Source organism: Chionomys nivalis, chromosome 1 (genome assembly GCF_950005125.1).
Source record: "Chionomys nivalis chromosome 1, mChiNiv1.1, whole genome shotgun sequence".
Lineage (NCBI taxonomy): Eukaryota > Metazoa > Chordata > Mammalia > Rodentia > Cricetidae > Chionomys > Chionomys nivalis.
In genome coordinates, this window is record NC_080086.1 from 111601906 (window position 1) to 111617346 (window position 15441).

The window sequence follows — 15441 nt, forward strand, 5'->3', positions numbered from 1 at the left end:
AACTTAGCACTCCACACTTGAAACACCACTCGCTCATCCACCCCCACATATATGAATTCTATACCTTTGCCATAGAAACTCCAAGAATGATACCACACTGGATCCTGGGTTGTCGGTTCTTTTCTGGACCTCTTTGGTGGTTTGCTGAAGCCTTCTTGAACCTGTCTTGACAGCAGCTGTTTACTTCTCTGTTAGCCAGCCATACAGTCTTTTCCAGAAGTGACCTCCCACCTCTGTTGAGGTGAGGCCAGGAGGAAAGGGGTGCCTGGAATTCCCAGGAATGTGTGATTATGTTAGTTCAGTACTCAGCCCCACTTTTGCAAGCAGAACTGATGTTCACCCCATCCCTACTACTAGCCTTCCAGACATCTCTTCATTTTATGCATGCTTCACATTGGCATATGCCTTTCCCTCTTAGTGCTAGAGGGTTTAGCTTGGAATATCTGTCAAAGTATTTTTTATACTGCTTTCTTAGTCCTTAGAACTTTGCTCTGGATCTGCTGTTTAGTGACATTATTTGGACTTCACTCATAAAACTAATCAGGAAGGCTAGGAGAACCCTTGAGCTCTTTGCATGTTTTGCTGTGCTTTGGACATAATATCCTATATGAAGAATGCCTATTTACCCAAGGCTAGTAGTATATTGTATGAAGAAATTACTGCTCTGCTTGGTCTTCTGGATCCATGAGAAACCATTCAGAGGGTATTATAAGAGATTGATTGAAATTACAGCACAAGCTTTGTTTTAGCTAGTGTGTAGTAGGCTACACCAGTGAGAAGTGTGTGGCTCTCTGGGTCTATACTGGTAGAAGCTGTCAGGAGCAGTCTATAAGCCTATGGGGAACGTGCTTCCCACTGATCCTTCCTCTAGACAGTAGGAGCATGCTGTGGCTAGCAGCAGCTGCCTGGGCAGGTATCCTTTCTGATGGAGGTCTATTATTTGGGTTACAGCTGAAAAAGTTGATGTGATTGCTGGTTCTTCCAAGATGAAGGGCTTCTCATCCTCTGAGTCGGAGAGCACCAGCGAATCCAGCTCCTCTGACAGTGAAGACTCTGAAACAGGTTAGTTGACTCCTGTTTTAAATATGTTAACAAACTACCCCACTCGTCCCTCATAGTAGTCCTTTGTCCATGTTGTTCAAGAGCTCAGAGTTGGTGGTCTCTGAGAACTGCCTGGGCCCTGCTGGCTACCCATTCACCATATTCTCACTGCAGGGTTAGCAAGACACCCTGTATAGCAGCAATTTCTTCTTTCCATGAGGGTAGAGGGCAGACCTGAGGACTATAGGTGTTAGGGTCCCAGTCAACCTTGGTGTAGAATTCTCCTATTCCCTTTCAATATTCTGGCATCATAGTTGGCATGGAAGCAATTTTGTCCACATTGTAGCAAGTCAGCCTGCATGATCAGTCAGTCAGCTTTGAGCCCTGGGCTCTAAACCCTGGGAATTGCCATTTTCTTTTCTACAGTGTGCTCAATGCTGTTTTTTGTTGGCTGTTCCTTCCCAGCTCTGCTTTATCTGTGCACTAGAACATGTATGTCTTGCTCTTCTCCTGGCCCTTTCTTGTGTACTTTGGGCCTATACAAGAGCGTTCGGTTCCTGTGTTCTTTCTGAGCAGCAGCTGCAGAGCTGGAGGTAGGAACAGGTGGTAATGATGGGAACAGGTTGTTTTCCCAGATGTACACTTTTTCTTCATTGTTCCCAGAGGAGCAGGTGCTCACAGGCTTCAAGGGAAAGATAGGGGGAATGGCATGGTGTATACCTGAGTTGCCTGACACATGACTTGTGTGAGTGGGGTTACCTCTAGGCAGGTCAGGTTCCATCAGCTGAGCAGAGATAAATTACAGTCCACCTCGGAACCAGCCCTAGGGTCTTAATGTGCTGATGTGTGTGAGGTTTATAGTGGGAAGAGGGTCTGTGGGCTAAACGGCTCTTGTCAGTCAGTATTCCATGGATTGCTCACTTGTGGAATAATGACCTGATTGTGTCACGGACAGTCAACACTCCCTTACAGCAGCTAGGAATGAACTCTGTTGCTCTAAGTTATTTGCACAGGTCCACCTCTGCCCAAAGAAATTGGGAGTTAAGGGGAAAAGGTATTTTTTGTGGGTCATGGAGTAGACTGGGACCTTTCCAGGGACAGTTTTCGGTACTGCCTTGTTTTTAATTTGCAGTGTAATTACTGAGGAAATGTAATCCATTACATTGGTTGTTCTGCATTTGTTCAACTCAGACTGCAGAAGTTACCACATGCAAAGTGACTGACCTCAGAGACTCTCCCCAATTCTTTCCCGTTTTCATTCTAACCTAAACACTGGCCTTGCTTCCTTGTGAACCAGCAGGGGGAGCTGCACCCTAGCCTGCTGAGAAGCGCTGGCTCTGAGCCACTTTCGGCTTGAACTGGGGCCACCGCCTTCAGTAGGGTGAATGGGGTGAATGAATGTATTCTTGGGGCTCCATTAGCATTCTTGGTGGCCACTGACTTTTCACTTTCATTGCCAGCCAAGCTTCAGATTTGCCTTTCCTCTGGATTTTTTGTGCTTCCTGTATTTTCTAGATCATTCCTCCTAAGATTTTGCAGCCTTTTCTAAGAATCTAAGTAATCAAAAGACAATCACAGAGACTGATCCTGACATGCTGAATAGCTTGGCTTATCTTTGGGATATTAGGGAACTCTGACCCCTCACACAAACAAATGTTTGAGCTATTCTCTCCATAGCCCTTATCTTTAGATAGAAGTCTTCCTATGGTCCCACACGAGCGCTGTGCTCCTGTCTTTCCTGATGGCTGCCATGATGACATTTCCAGCAACTTTCTGCTATTGTTACAGAGAGAAGATTTTTTTTTTCAGCCCGCCTCCTCCCCTTAAGTAGAAAGCTTGTGCAACAAGTAATCCGAGAGTCCTGGGAACAGCTGTCCTGGCGGGAAGGAGAGTGAGATTTAAAGTGATGGAGCTATTAACCGGCAGACTTTAGGCTGGCTGTGGCCGTCTAATGCTGACCATTTGTTTGGCTGCCTGGGCTAAGCACCTCCCTCTTTGCAGATGATGCCCTTCCCACTTTTGTTTTGCTTACTAGCTCTCTTTTGTCTTCATTTAGGCCACTGGTATTGCCAGTGGAGCAGTAGATTTTTATTTCCTGCTGTGTGCAGAGTGCTATGTTGTGGGGTTGTTGATACTACTACCTAGGAAGGACCTGCTGAGTTTTTGTTACAGATCCCCAGATAGGACATACAAACACATACAAGGACATAGACACGAATGGACACGTGCACACACTAATAAATGTCACACCAGTGAAACAAAGCTTTTGTTTCCTCATGCCGCACAGACACTGCTCTTTGTGGGATGTGTATTACAGGATGGGCAGACCCTCTAGCAGCTGATTCATGGGTCTAGGAAGCCCAACAGCCCCAACTTCTAACAAGTTACTGGTGATTCTACCTTGACAGGAGAGTAGGGCAGAGATGGAATAGACACTGAGAGTGTTTTCCTTTGGTCTTCTGGGCTTAGTTTATGTCTTCCTTGTTCTTCATGTTTCTATTTCAATTTAAGCTAAAATTTCTCAAAGGGCCTATTTTTGTCACACAACACTAAGGGTCAGTTCTACAGGCATGGCTCACTGACATGAATCATGTAGAGAAACTGAAGAGAAGTATTCAGTAGGGGAACCTTTCTACCATTACAAGGTATGCAGGGTCAGACCACTCTGCAGATGAGTGGGTGGGATGCTTTGCTAGACGAATTTCAGCCACCATGTATGCCCTTATGTTCTGTAGCAGCACCAGTGACCATCTTGACACTTCTTTGAGCCCAGCTGTTTGTTGTTGGGTTGTTTTTTATTGTTATGTTTTTATTGAGCTTTGATTCTAGCTTGAGTCTGGAACTGCTCAGGGGTTCAGTGTTAGAACAAGCAGAATAAGGCCCAGTTGCCACCTCCCTCCCTCCCAACTTCTAGGAAGTCTTCAGACCTAGGCTGGGCAAGCCGGAACAAGACACTGTGGCTCTCCCTTTTCCATTACTCTCCCAGCTGTGGCCATGCAATCACCAGCATAGGATCAGATCAGCTGTCATGTGGGGTAAGGGATGTCCTAAGATTATTTTTCAGTTCTCTATTGCTGATACCTGGTTCTTCTCACGTATCTTCCACGGGTGTTTATGGGCTTGGGTGGCTACCTAGTGTGTGTTGTGTGTGTGTGTGTGTGTGTGTATATATATGTGTACACACACACATACACGTATATATGTCTGTATATATACACACACACCCTCTTTGGTGCTACCCCCGGACTGCACCTCAGCTGCCTGGGGTGGAATGGATTTGGATAGGAATAGTGAAAAGGCTCTGGGACTGTGGATTGTTCATGCAAGAGTACAGTCCAGCTATTTTAGTCTTATTTCCTTTTCCCAGGATTGGAGCAAGTGGGTGTTCCTTAATAGCTCCAGGGTAAAGAGGAATGCATGGTGTTTTGGAAAGGCTGGAGCTGGGAAGTGCAGACAGAGGCCATGAGACACTCTTGGGGCTTTGATCAGGAAGCCAACCTCAGCTCCCGGGTCCCAGGATCTTTGAGGGACTCCTTCCAGTCCTGTTTCAGGGATATGTTGATCATGCTGCCAGAATGTGGCAGTTGCTTCAGAAAGGGGTAAGGACCCTCAAAATTGTGAATTGTGCAGAGCCAGGTGGCACATCTGGAAGTCCAGGAGTTATAGTTTGGAGGGATTGGGGCTTCCCTGGGGTGAGGGCCAGCCTTGTGGAATGTGGCCTACAGTAAGAGGCTGAGTGGGCGGGTTTTTCCCAGGCATGTTCTGGGACTAAGGATTGTTACATCCATAATTCCAGCAGAGGCGCCACTCTGCTACGTGTGGGAACCAGTCCAGGCCCCTCTCTGGAGCAGAAGCCATATTGGATGTCCTGAAAAGGGATGGAAAAGACAAGGCCTTTTCTCTGGCCTCTCCCGCCCCTCAACAATTGTTATGTCACCAGTTCCTCTTTTTATAGTTTCTGCTTTTGTTTTGTGGATATGGTGGTAGAAGAGATGACTTTGCTCTTTGCCTTCTTCAGTGGGAAATGTTATAATGCCATGCTGCCTCCTTTGTTGGGACCTTTTCTTCCCTAACCACACTATGTGGAAAGATTGGTTAGCTGACGCTTGGTGATTTTGATATACCTGGCTGGTAAGAGACAACTCAGGGGCACCTCTCATATTCTAATGGGACATTAAGAGTAAAGAAAATACTAGTGCACTCAGGCAGGGCACATATGGAACTCATTAAGAGAAACAGTTGTTCTGTTGAGAAGTGCAGACAGGCTTCAGGCAATTTTAGAGACTTCTACATATACTGTGGCCTTTGTGTATGCCGATTTATCCATCCCTGCTGAAGCAGGCCAGGCAGGGATGGGACTCTTGGTTTCCAATAAGGTTCTCCTGTGCCCTTTCAGTCACTAGGGCACAGAAGCTGGCTCAGTCTGCAATTCTTCTGTTCTTGTAACTTGAACGGTACATTCCACACCATTCTCTCACACTGGTTTCTTTCTCCCTCTACGTAGGTCCTGCCTAATCATTGGACACGGACTCTTAATAAAACGGTCTTCAGTTCCAGATTCCTTCCCAGCGAGCTATAGCTTAAGTCCATTTTCTTCAGTGAAAGGGACAGAACTCCATCAAGTTATGGAATTGCTCAGAGCCCTGGGCCTGTCCCCCTGGGGTGGATTAGTCATGTTCAGCAGCATACACGTAGTCTCACCTTCAGGAAGGCTGCCTGCCTGGCCTGCTGCCTGGGCCTCTCTGTACAAAGACTGACTGGCTATCCAGCCCAGCTTCCCTGGTCATCTGGGGTCCTCTGGGTGGGTGGCATCTCCTTGAGGATGATAATAATCCCCCTCTATGCATACGTGTGGTGCTGCTCTGTGTGTGAAGCCTGGTTGTAGTGTGTTTTCTCTCTTCATCCCTTCCCTCTTTTTTTCTGAGACTCCAAACCTTGCAGTGACTTTATATATAAGACTTTATATATAAGAAAGATATAATTCACCCTGAAGATGAACATCTTGACCTCTGTGGGGCCTTTAGAGGCCAGCTGGTTTCCCAAAGGCTATTTAGGTCCACTCTGGCTGACTTGATGAGGTGGAGACTGTGACCAGCTTTAGTTTACCCATTGCCTCCTGAAGTCTCCATTGTTCCCATAGAGCACTAAAAGTTAAGTGGTCTGGTGGGCATTTCCCCAAGTTCTTTGGTCTTTTCTCCTCAAGTCACCTAAGAAAAATACCTTCAAGGCTGCTGATAAGGGACATGCAAGGCCCATCAGGTCCCACTTCCAAGCCCAGTCAGGTTCTGGGAAGTGGGCAAGAAGGATACCATGGCTACTTGTGAGCTGCCTGCAGTGCTTCTCCAAGTTCTGTTGTCACCCATGTCATTGTCCAACACCATCTTCATCTTCCTATAATGACAGCATTATTGGGATTAGAGCAGGAAAGAATTGGCCACATCATCCACACCTTTACAGAGACAAACCATAGTAGGCTGTTTTTTTGTTTTGTTTGGTTTTTGTTTTGTTTTTGCGGAGGGGTGTCCTCCTTAAAAAAACAAGTATTGGCCCTGACCATTTTTTACTCACAATTCTCGCATCTTAGCAGAAAACTGCCCAATATTAAAAGGTACCCCCAAGGAATTGCACCTGCATTTTAGCAGGTTCTTTCTGTCCTTTCCTCTCTTAAAAATTTGCTTTTACATACTTCTAAGAAGACTGACACATTGGAGCCTGCCTTCTCCTAGGGCTTAAAGCAGGCTGAGGTGGTGCTATGCCCTTTCCCAGGTTCCAGAATCCTTGGGTTGCTTGCTGCCCTATACCTGATATGGCCTTTGGGTCTCAGGCTCCCTAGAACATCCAATGGCTCCTCAGTGATACTGCTGAGTTCATAGGCCATTCCAAGTCCTCTGTGTCTAGCTTCAAGTTAGCTTCTTTTGCCAAACAGACTATTTTGAGCTGCCCTTTGGCCTGTGCGTGACGTGTTCCCAGTGAACTTTGCTTGACTGGGATGGGGGAGGGGGGGTGGAGGCTTCTTGCCCAGAGATTCCCACAGGACAGTTGGGAAGCTGTTGGCATTATCTTTCTGGGAAGATTTTGCTATCTTGGACCAAATGATGGCCTACATTCCCACAGTATTTTGGCTATGTGCTGCCCCTGCCCTTCCCCACACCCTCTATACACAGGGCAATTTGTCCTTTATATTCTTTACTGTCCAGAATATCCCTGGCTATGTGGGCCTTATGTGTGACAGGAACACTCAGGACCTGTTGAACTTGAAAGATCTTTTTAGACTATCAATTATACTTGGTGACCTGGGTACACAGCAGCCAGAAAGGACAGCATCCCACCTACTTTTCCTTGTTCCTAGTTTTCTGTTCCTGGGCAATGAGAGGTACCCTTGGAGGGCCTTAGCGTACCAACTGCCTGTGGGGTCCTGATGGAATCTGTACAGGACAGTAGAGGGCTCTTCTCTGCCCCATATTGCCCTTGCCCTGCCCTTAAACCTTTGTCTCCTTTATTCAAGTGGGGCTGGGCTGGGGTGGAAGAAATCAGTGTTTGAAATCAGATTTTACAAGATCATTTTACTTTGTACTATGCCATCCTAATGTAAAGATGGAATTTGTGTTGGAGTTTAAGATTGTTATGGAATAAAGATCACATAGTATTTGAGGCCATCTCCATGTAACTCCTTCTAGAGAGTTTTGTGTGTGGGTGTCTGGGGCTGGTGTGTCATAAGCTGTATGCTTACTGTCTTGTCTTCTTACTGGCAACCCAACACAAGCATTGGGCCCCAGAGCTTCACGGGAGCGTCACAATATGCCACTTCTCTAGTTCCACCTAGGCTCAGGGGAAGAGGGGCTGCCTTGTGCCTCCTCTTCCAGTCTGAAGATAAGCTCCAGAATATTCCTGTGACCTTTCCAATGCAACTGACATGCTTCCTAGAACCCGTGTATCCAACCGCTCTTGCTCCTAAGCCTGGTCTTGTGGACCTCTGCTCATAATATGAGGCATGTGGTGAGGGGTTGGAGCCATTGTCCCTTTAGTGTAAGTGGGCAAACAATGCTTTGTTCAATGTTACCAGACAACAGGCAGAGCCTCTCTCCTTCCTAAATAGCTCACATTCAGTTCAGCATCTGGGTAGCACCTCTAGTGCTTTCCCAGGTCACACTTGACACAGTGATTCAGCTTTATTGCCTAGCTTCTCTATGCTGAGATCCCCTCAAGAGTGTACTTGCTTTCTCTCCCTGCCCACTCCACCTTTTTACACTGGAAGTGCTAATAGAGGAGCCCGTCCACTCACCGTCCACTCACTGACTGTCCCAGCCCTCCCCCCCCAACTACTGAGTTATCAGCTGTGTCCCCTGCCATACAAATCCTTCTGAGTGAGGTGTCCAACCTTCTCTGCTTCCATACTCAAAGCAACCAAATATCCTGATTCTACAAATCTTCCCAGCAACCCCCTTTAAAATCTCTTCCCTGTAAAAAGTTTCTTACCAAGTTTCTTCTTCTGACCCAAGGAGAGCCCTGCTTCCTGGCATCAAGATATGGGTTTCCTTGTGCTAGGTGTCCTTACTTACTGCCCTTTGCCATTGTATGAAGACATAGTTTTGGTTGCTAGGGTCTTTCTGTGTCTTGTCAATCCTGCATGGAGTGGCAAACTTGGGCATAAGGTCCCATCTTAACTCCTGCTGGTAACATGCTACACAGCAGGGGCCATGCCCTGCACAGTAGCTTGACACAGCTATGAACAGAGAAGTAACCTCGGCGCTAGCAGTAAGAACTGGTGCTCTGACAAGGTGTTTGGGGTAAGCCATAGCAAAGAAACAAATCATCCTTTCGTGACAGAATCTGAAAGGCTCTGTACTATGGACCCAGACTCCAACCTGGTATAATTGTATTGTTTGCTAGCCCAGAAGCACTGGCCATGGTGTTAATCACTCTCCTGGAGTATTCTGCTGGTAAACGTTTCTTATTACAAAGTCTAAGGTGGTGACAGAGGTATGCACCTAGATTTTTAACAAGCCTCACAAAGATAGACGCATTCACATACCTGAAGCACCAGGTCTTCAGCCTCTTGAAGAGCCTGGGCACATTAACTGTTCCAGAGAAGGGACATGACTGATAATCAGAGAAAGGGGGTCAATGCCATCTATTTGGCAGTGAGCACCTACCCTGTTTGTTCATGGTCGTTCTGCGGAGGCCATCCTGCTTCCTTATTCCCAAAAGGTGAAACTTTCTTTGTTCTCACTCTACAGAAATTTCCTTGCCCACCCTGTGGCTCTGATCAGGTCATGCCCTATGCCAGTATCACTGATCTTTCTCAAGTCCTGCTTGAACACTCTGAGGCAAAGACTTCAGTAAACCATCTACAAGAGTTGCTAAATTGTTGTTTCAGCTGTGTGGCCCTGAATGGTTGTCTTCGCCTTTTGGAGTGTTGTCCTCAAACATCCCGACTCATTGCAAAACATAGCAGGTTATATATAGTCTAGAGTGTGCTGACACTACTGCCCAAGGTCTAATTCATGAAATGGGGAAGTGTAAGGTAAGGTCTCTATAATTCAGATTCTGACATAGCCAGGGCCTTGGCTATTTCTGGTGCCTGTGGTCTGGAGCTTACTGAGGCATTTTCCAGGCATAGTTCCTTGGGAAAACCACGGAGAGGTGGATAGGTGACATCCACCCTGATGGCCCAGTGCAATCCAGCCATTGTCCTGAGTGTCCTGTATTCTTGTCCTCTTCTGTATCCAAGGCCAATCCATGATTACTTCCCCAGAGTCTCACTACCTTGTCTTCTCTCTGCAGAGATGGCACCCAAGTCAAAAAAGAAGGGACACCCTGGGAGGGACCAAAAAAAGGTATGTGCTTCAGGGGTGTCTCCTCCTCAGGTGTTAGATGACCCTCTCAGCTGAAAGGATGCTGTGGATCTGACCCCGACTATTTTCTCATGTCTGACATCAACCTGTGTATCTTTTTGTGTGCCTACAGCATCATCACCATCACCACCCACAGATGCAGACAGCCCCAGCTCCTGTGCCCCAGCAGCCACCCCCGCCTCCTCAGCAGCCTCCTCCACCCCCACCTCCGCAGCAACAACAGCAACCCCCACCCCCACCTCCGCCACCCTCCATGCCACAGCAGACTGCCCCAGCGATGAAGTCCTCGCCCCCACCCTTCATCACTGCCCAGGTACCCGTCCTGGAACCACAGCTACCAAGCAGTGTGTTTGACCCTATTGGCCACTTCACCCAGCCCATCTTGCACCTGCCGCAGCCGGAGCTGCCACCTCATCTGCCCCAGCCGCCTGAGCACAGCACTCCACCCCATCTCAACCAGCATACCGTAGTTTCTCCTCCAGGTGAGCCATGGCCATCTCTCCCTTTGCCACCTTGGTTCTACCACATCATTATCAGGTATTCTAGGCTCCCTGTTAGCATCAACAATCAAGTCAGTTGCTTCTCTGGGACCTGACTGGCATGTCAGAAGATTGTAGTTATGGGGTCCAGGCATTATGTTAGAAAAGATTGGACTTGTCTGCAGCTCTTGGTTTAGGGCATGGAGGAGACATTTGTTCTCAGTAGTTTACTGTAGAACATGGGTGGGATGGAGAGATTTGCTCAACATGTTGGCATACTGGTAAACGTCTGTGAATAGGTATCAAAGACCTACAGTGAAGCTTGAAGGTCTGTGCAGGGAACTAGAGGAAAGGTCAGGGACACAAAATATAGGACATGATGACTGCAAGGAGCCTACTCCAGTTGGTCTTTTTGGAAGCTTAGGAAAATTGGAGGAAGAACAGAAAGAGGTCACCATAGTCTAAACAAGGTCGGGACAGAGCAGAAAAGACAGTCCAGAATCATAGATAGATAACTAAGGCCTCACTTCCATATTTTTTGTCATTCCAGCTTTGCACAATGCGCTGCCCCAGCAACCATCTCGGCCTAGCAACCGAGCTGCTGCTCTGCCCCCAAAGCCTACCCGACCCCCAGCTGTATCCCCTGCCCTGGCCCAGCCCTCCCTACTCCCACAGCCACCTATGGCTCAGCCCCCACAAGTGCTGCTGGAAGATGAAGAGCCACCTGCCCCACCCCTCACCTCAATGCAGATGCAGTTATATCTACAGCAGCTGCAGAAGGTGCAGCCCCCCACACCACTACTCCCTTCTGTGAAGGTGCAGTCCCAACCCCCACCGCCTTTGCCGCCCCCACCCCACCCTTCTGTTCAGCAGCAGCAGCTCCAGCAACAGCCTCCACCACCCCCACCTCCCCAGCCCCAACCACCACCCCAGCAACAGCACCAGCCCCCACCACGGCCAGTTCACTTGCCATCCATGCCCTTTTCTGCTCACATCCAGCAACCCCCGCCACCCCCAGGCCAGCAGCCTACTCACCCACCCCCAGGCCAGCAGCCACCTCCAACACAGCCTGCTAAGCCCCAGCAAGTCATCCAGCATCACCCTTCCCCCCGGCACCACAAGTCAGACCCCTACTCAGCTGGTAAGTGGCCTATTTTTGTACTCGGAGTCTGGAGGTGGGCCTGGTAATTTATTCTAGCAATGTGGTATTTCTGGCTTCAGAGCCAAACTTTGTAGCACTGTGTAGTTGGGAATATCACTGTCCCTGCTTTGTGTTTATCAGGTTGTCTTGCTCACAAGCAGAGATAGCCCAGACAAAGACCTTTCTTGACCTTACTCCTACTAAGTGGAAGCCAGGATCTACCCATTTAAGGTTAGGATAGGTTTCTTAGAGATGACCATGAGGTGAGCAGAAGTTAATTTGGTGAACAGGTTGGGAATCAGGCTCTGTTCTGAGCCCTGAAGACCCAGGTGGCATTGCATGGCCCATGTTGGTGAGTATGGCTGGGACTCAGGAACCATGCCTCTCTTCAGCCTAGTGCAGACTTCCCATTCTTCAACAGTGTTGCTTAGGCCATACCTTTCACCCTTCTTTTTTGTTTGTTTGTTTGTTTGCTTTTTAAAGATAGTTTCTCTGTGGAGCCCTGGCTGTCTTGGAACTTGGTCTGTAGACCAGACTGGCCTTGAACTCACACAGATCTATCTGCCCGTCTGCCTCCTGAGTGCGAGTGTGTGGGCCACCACCTCAGGGCTTCTCATTCTTGGGACACTTGACTTTCAAATGCTGGTAACCAAAAATGCTTTGGCCATCTCTGGTTGGAAAAGGTTCCAGTAAAGTTTGAGCTATAGAATGGCGCACCTGGACTCACGAGGCACTATACATTTACAATGTGGTCTGTCTTAGGGTTGAGCTAAATTGAGCAGCAAAGCAGGATTGTGACCTCTCCTAGACTCAACACAAGCTGCCAGGTGGCAAGTGAATTACTCCATGCCCTGAGCTGGGAGCAGCTGTTGAGTTCTCTCTGGGAAAAGTAGAGTTGGACATGGCCACCCATGCAGCTATGCTGTTACTACCCTGTGCAAGGAAGCTGATGAACAGGGGGCAGAAGAGTCGGCCAGTTCTGCCCACAACAGCCTCCGTCCACTTTCTCTTAGCGTCCTCAGGGCCCCACCCATGCTCCTGTAACCTAGGCACATAAGGAACCATATGGGTTGGAACCTAGCGGACAGCTTTGGGATAAAGACCAAATTGTCAGAAACATTCAGTTGGATACCCAGCCAATTTCCCAACACCATCCCTGAACTGCTAAGCCAGCTCTTCAAAGCCATCAACAAAACCCTAGACCAAAGCCTTCTGTAGTCCAGGTCAGCCTCACAAAGTGTTCTTGACGACACTGCCACAGGTGAACTACGGACAAGTGGAGCCAGGGTGCTAGCTTCCAAGGGAGTTCTGACAAGCTGAAAACTCACCCTACTAGACTTTGGTGCTAGCACAACAATGTAGCCAAGAGTCTGCCACATAGGTGATATTATGGTCTGCTTTAGGTCTGCCAAATTGGACACCTTAGACTGGAGGAGAGAGGGTGAGATATCGGAGGATCTAAGGAATCCTGTGCTAGTATAGTAGCTTAGAAGTGGAACCTGGAGGACTAGTCTGGGCTGTAGCTGACTGGGTTATAACAGGTGGCAAGGCCCCTTTCTAGCTGGGATTTATGTGGAGAGCAAGCTATGTGGAAATGGCTGAGATTCAGCTTCTCCAGTTCCCAGACTCTGACTCACTAAACTAGCTCAGTTTCCTCATTGGTAGAGCTGAATGTCAGAACTACATGTTCTGAATTTCCTTTGCTAGCATAGAGCTCCCTAGCACTCCTAACCTGTGCCAGGTATTTAGGTGGCCACCTTACACCTGTTGCTTAGATGTGGGTAGTAGACTGACTGTGAGCTCTGGGACCTGTTGTACTTGCTTTGCCCGGGTAGAGGTCAGTCCCAAGTTTTTCTACATTCTGTAGGGTGAGCTTGAAAACAGCATTGGGGGAAGACCACCTTCACCCCAAGGCCTAGGCTCCGTTTCCTCTGCAGCCACACATACTATAGGGGCCAAAGTGGATTATCTGGTTGAGTCTTTAGAATTTGTTTATCTCCCTTGTATAGCCCAGGTTAACGTTAGAGCCTTCTGGGGGCTTTTAAAAAGCTCTGGCATACGCATGCCACATGAGATCTAATGTGTTGGGTTATGTGTTTAACGAAGCTTCCTGGGTAATGCTGAGGTGCAGAAGAATCAAACCTTGGGACTTAGCACCTTAGGACTACAGAAAAGCTTTTGGGCATCCGATTTAGGGCATAAACAGGCTCTACATTTTGGGACTAGGGATCCTCATTTCCTCAAGGTAGGGTGGTCATGTTCTTACCAGGTATAATAGATACTGTGAGTCTCCAAGCTTGTTTGGGCCACGTGATAGTCTATGAATAGCCTGGCCTTTCTTTCATTACTGTCTTCTCAAGGCACAAGTGGCTCAGGGCTAATGGCCTGCATACTAGCCCCAACACAGTTCTTGTTTTGTTTCCTAGGTCACCTTCGTGAAGCCCCCTCTCCGCTTATGATACATTCCCCTCAGATGCCACAGTTCCAGAGCCTGACTCATCAGTCTCCACCCCAGCAAAGTGTCCAGCCTAAGAAGCAGGTAAAGGGCAGAGCTGAGCCACAGCCCCCAGGGCCAGTCATGGGCCGAGGCCAGGGATGCCCACCTGCCTCACCGGCTGCCGTGCCTATGCTGTCCCAGGAGCTGCGCCCACCCTCAGTCGTCCAGCCCCAGCCCCTGGTGGTAGTAAAAGAGGAGAAGATTCATTCACCAATCATCCGCAGCGAGCCTTTCAGCACCTCACTGCGACCAGAGCCCCCCAAGCACCCAGAGAGCATCAAGGCCCCAGGCCACCTGCCCCAGCGTGAGTGTCCTCCCTGCCTGCACATGGGACTTGGGCCACAGACCCATGTTAGTGATGACCTATACGCCATGAGCCACACCCTTCAGGTGGCCCAGACCCACATATTTTTTGTAAATTCTAGGGCCTGAGATGAAGCCTGTAGATGTGGGGAGGCCTGTCATCCGGCCCCCAGAGCAGACTGCACCCCCACCAGGGGCCCCTGACAAAGACAAACAGAAACAGGAGCCAAAAACACCAGTGGCACCCAAAAAGGTAAGGATAGTAGTACTCTGAGGTACTCATTGAAATAATTTTGGTGGGCATAAGCTTCCTGTCATATCCTGTGCAACAGGTCCTTACCTGGCACCCGATCTCTGCCTCTATAGGACCTGAAAATCAAGAACATGGGCTCCTGGGCCAGTCTGGTACAGAAGCATCCAACCACCCCATCCTCCACAGCCAAGTCCTCAAGTGACAGCTTCGAGCATTTCCGTCGTGCTGCTCGAGAGAAGGAGGAGCGGGAAAAGGCCCTGAAGGCTCAGGCTGAGCATGCGGAGAAGGAGAAGGAGCGGCTGAGGCAGGAGCGTATGAGGTGGGCTGGGGTCCATGCAGGGCACTGGGGCTCCCAGGGCCATACTGGGCTCCAGGCTGACCTGGGGCCCCGCTCTGCCCAGGAGCCGAGAGGATGAAGATGCGCTGGAACAGGCACGTCGAGCCCATGAGGAGGCACGACGCCGCCAGGAGCAGCAGCAGCAGCAGCAGCGACAGGAGCAACAGCAGCAGCAGCAGCAGGCAGCTGCTGTGGCCGCCGCCGCCGCCCCCCAAGCCCAGAGTTCTCAGCCCCAGTCTATGCTGGACCAGCAGAGGGAATTGGCTCGAAAACGAGAGCAGGAGCGGAGGCGCAGGGAGGCAGTGAGTAGGGGAACCTGGTGGGAACTTTGGGCAGGATTCCACCTTGAAGATCCTGGGATAAAGATTGTCGTAGGACCTAGGGAGGGAGGGATAGGCAGTGAGCCCAGGCCGGTTGCAGTACACCTGGCTGGTCTCCTGAGCTCACTGGCACCTGGGTTTGAAACGGGTTGAAAGGACCAGGGTGGGTATGAGGGAACAGCACCTGGTGGAACAGTGTATCCCAAACTCACTTC

At 49.1% G+C, this 15441-nt stretch overlaps 1 protein-coding gene across 3 annotated transcripts in view; it reads left to right on the forward strand.

Moving 5' to 3' along the window:
* Positions 1-15441, forward strand: part of Brd4 (bromodomain containing 4) — a 78758-nt gene that overhangs the window by 60559 nt on the left and 2758 nt on the right. For 2 of the 3 annotated variants that reach the window (XM_057789020.1, XM_057789029.1), the window contains exons 11-18: positions 952-1062; positions 9826-9878; positions 10009-10378; positions 10926-11516; positions 13943-14317; positions 14439-14569; positions 14683-14888; positions 14971-15208. In XM_057789020.1, coding sequence (XP_057645003.1) covers positions 952-1062; positions 9826-9878; positions 10009-10378; positions 10926-11516; positions 13943-14317; positions 14439-14569; positions 14683-14888; positions 14971-15208 — 2075 coding nt within the window. The remainder of the gene's footprint in view (positions 1-951; positions 1063-9825; positions 9879-10008; positions 10379-10925; positions 11517-13942; positions 14318-14438; positions 14570-14682; positions 14889-14970; positions 15209-15441) is intronic. The other variant, XM_057789039.1, reaches the window with a different exon arrangement.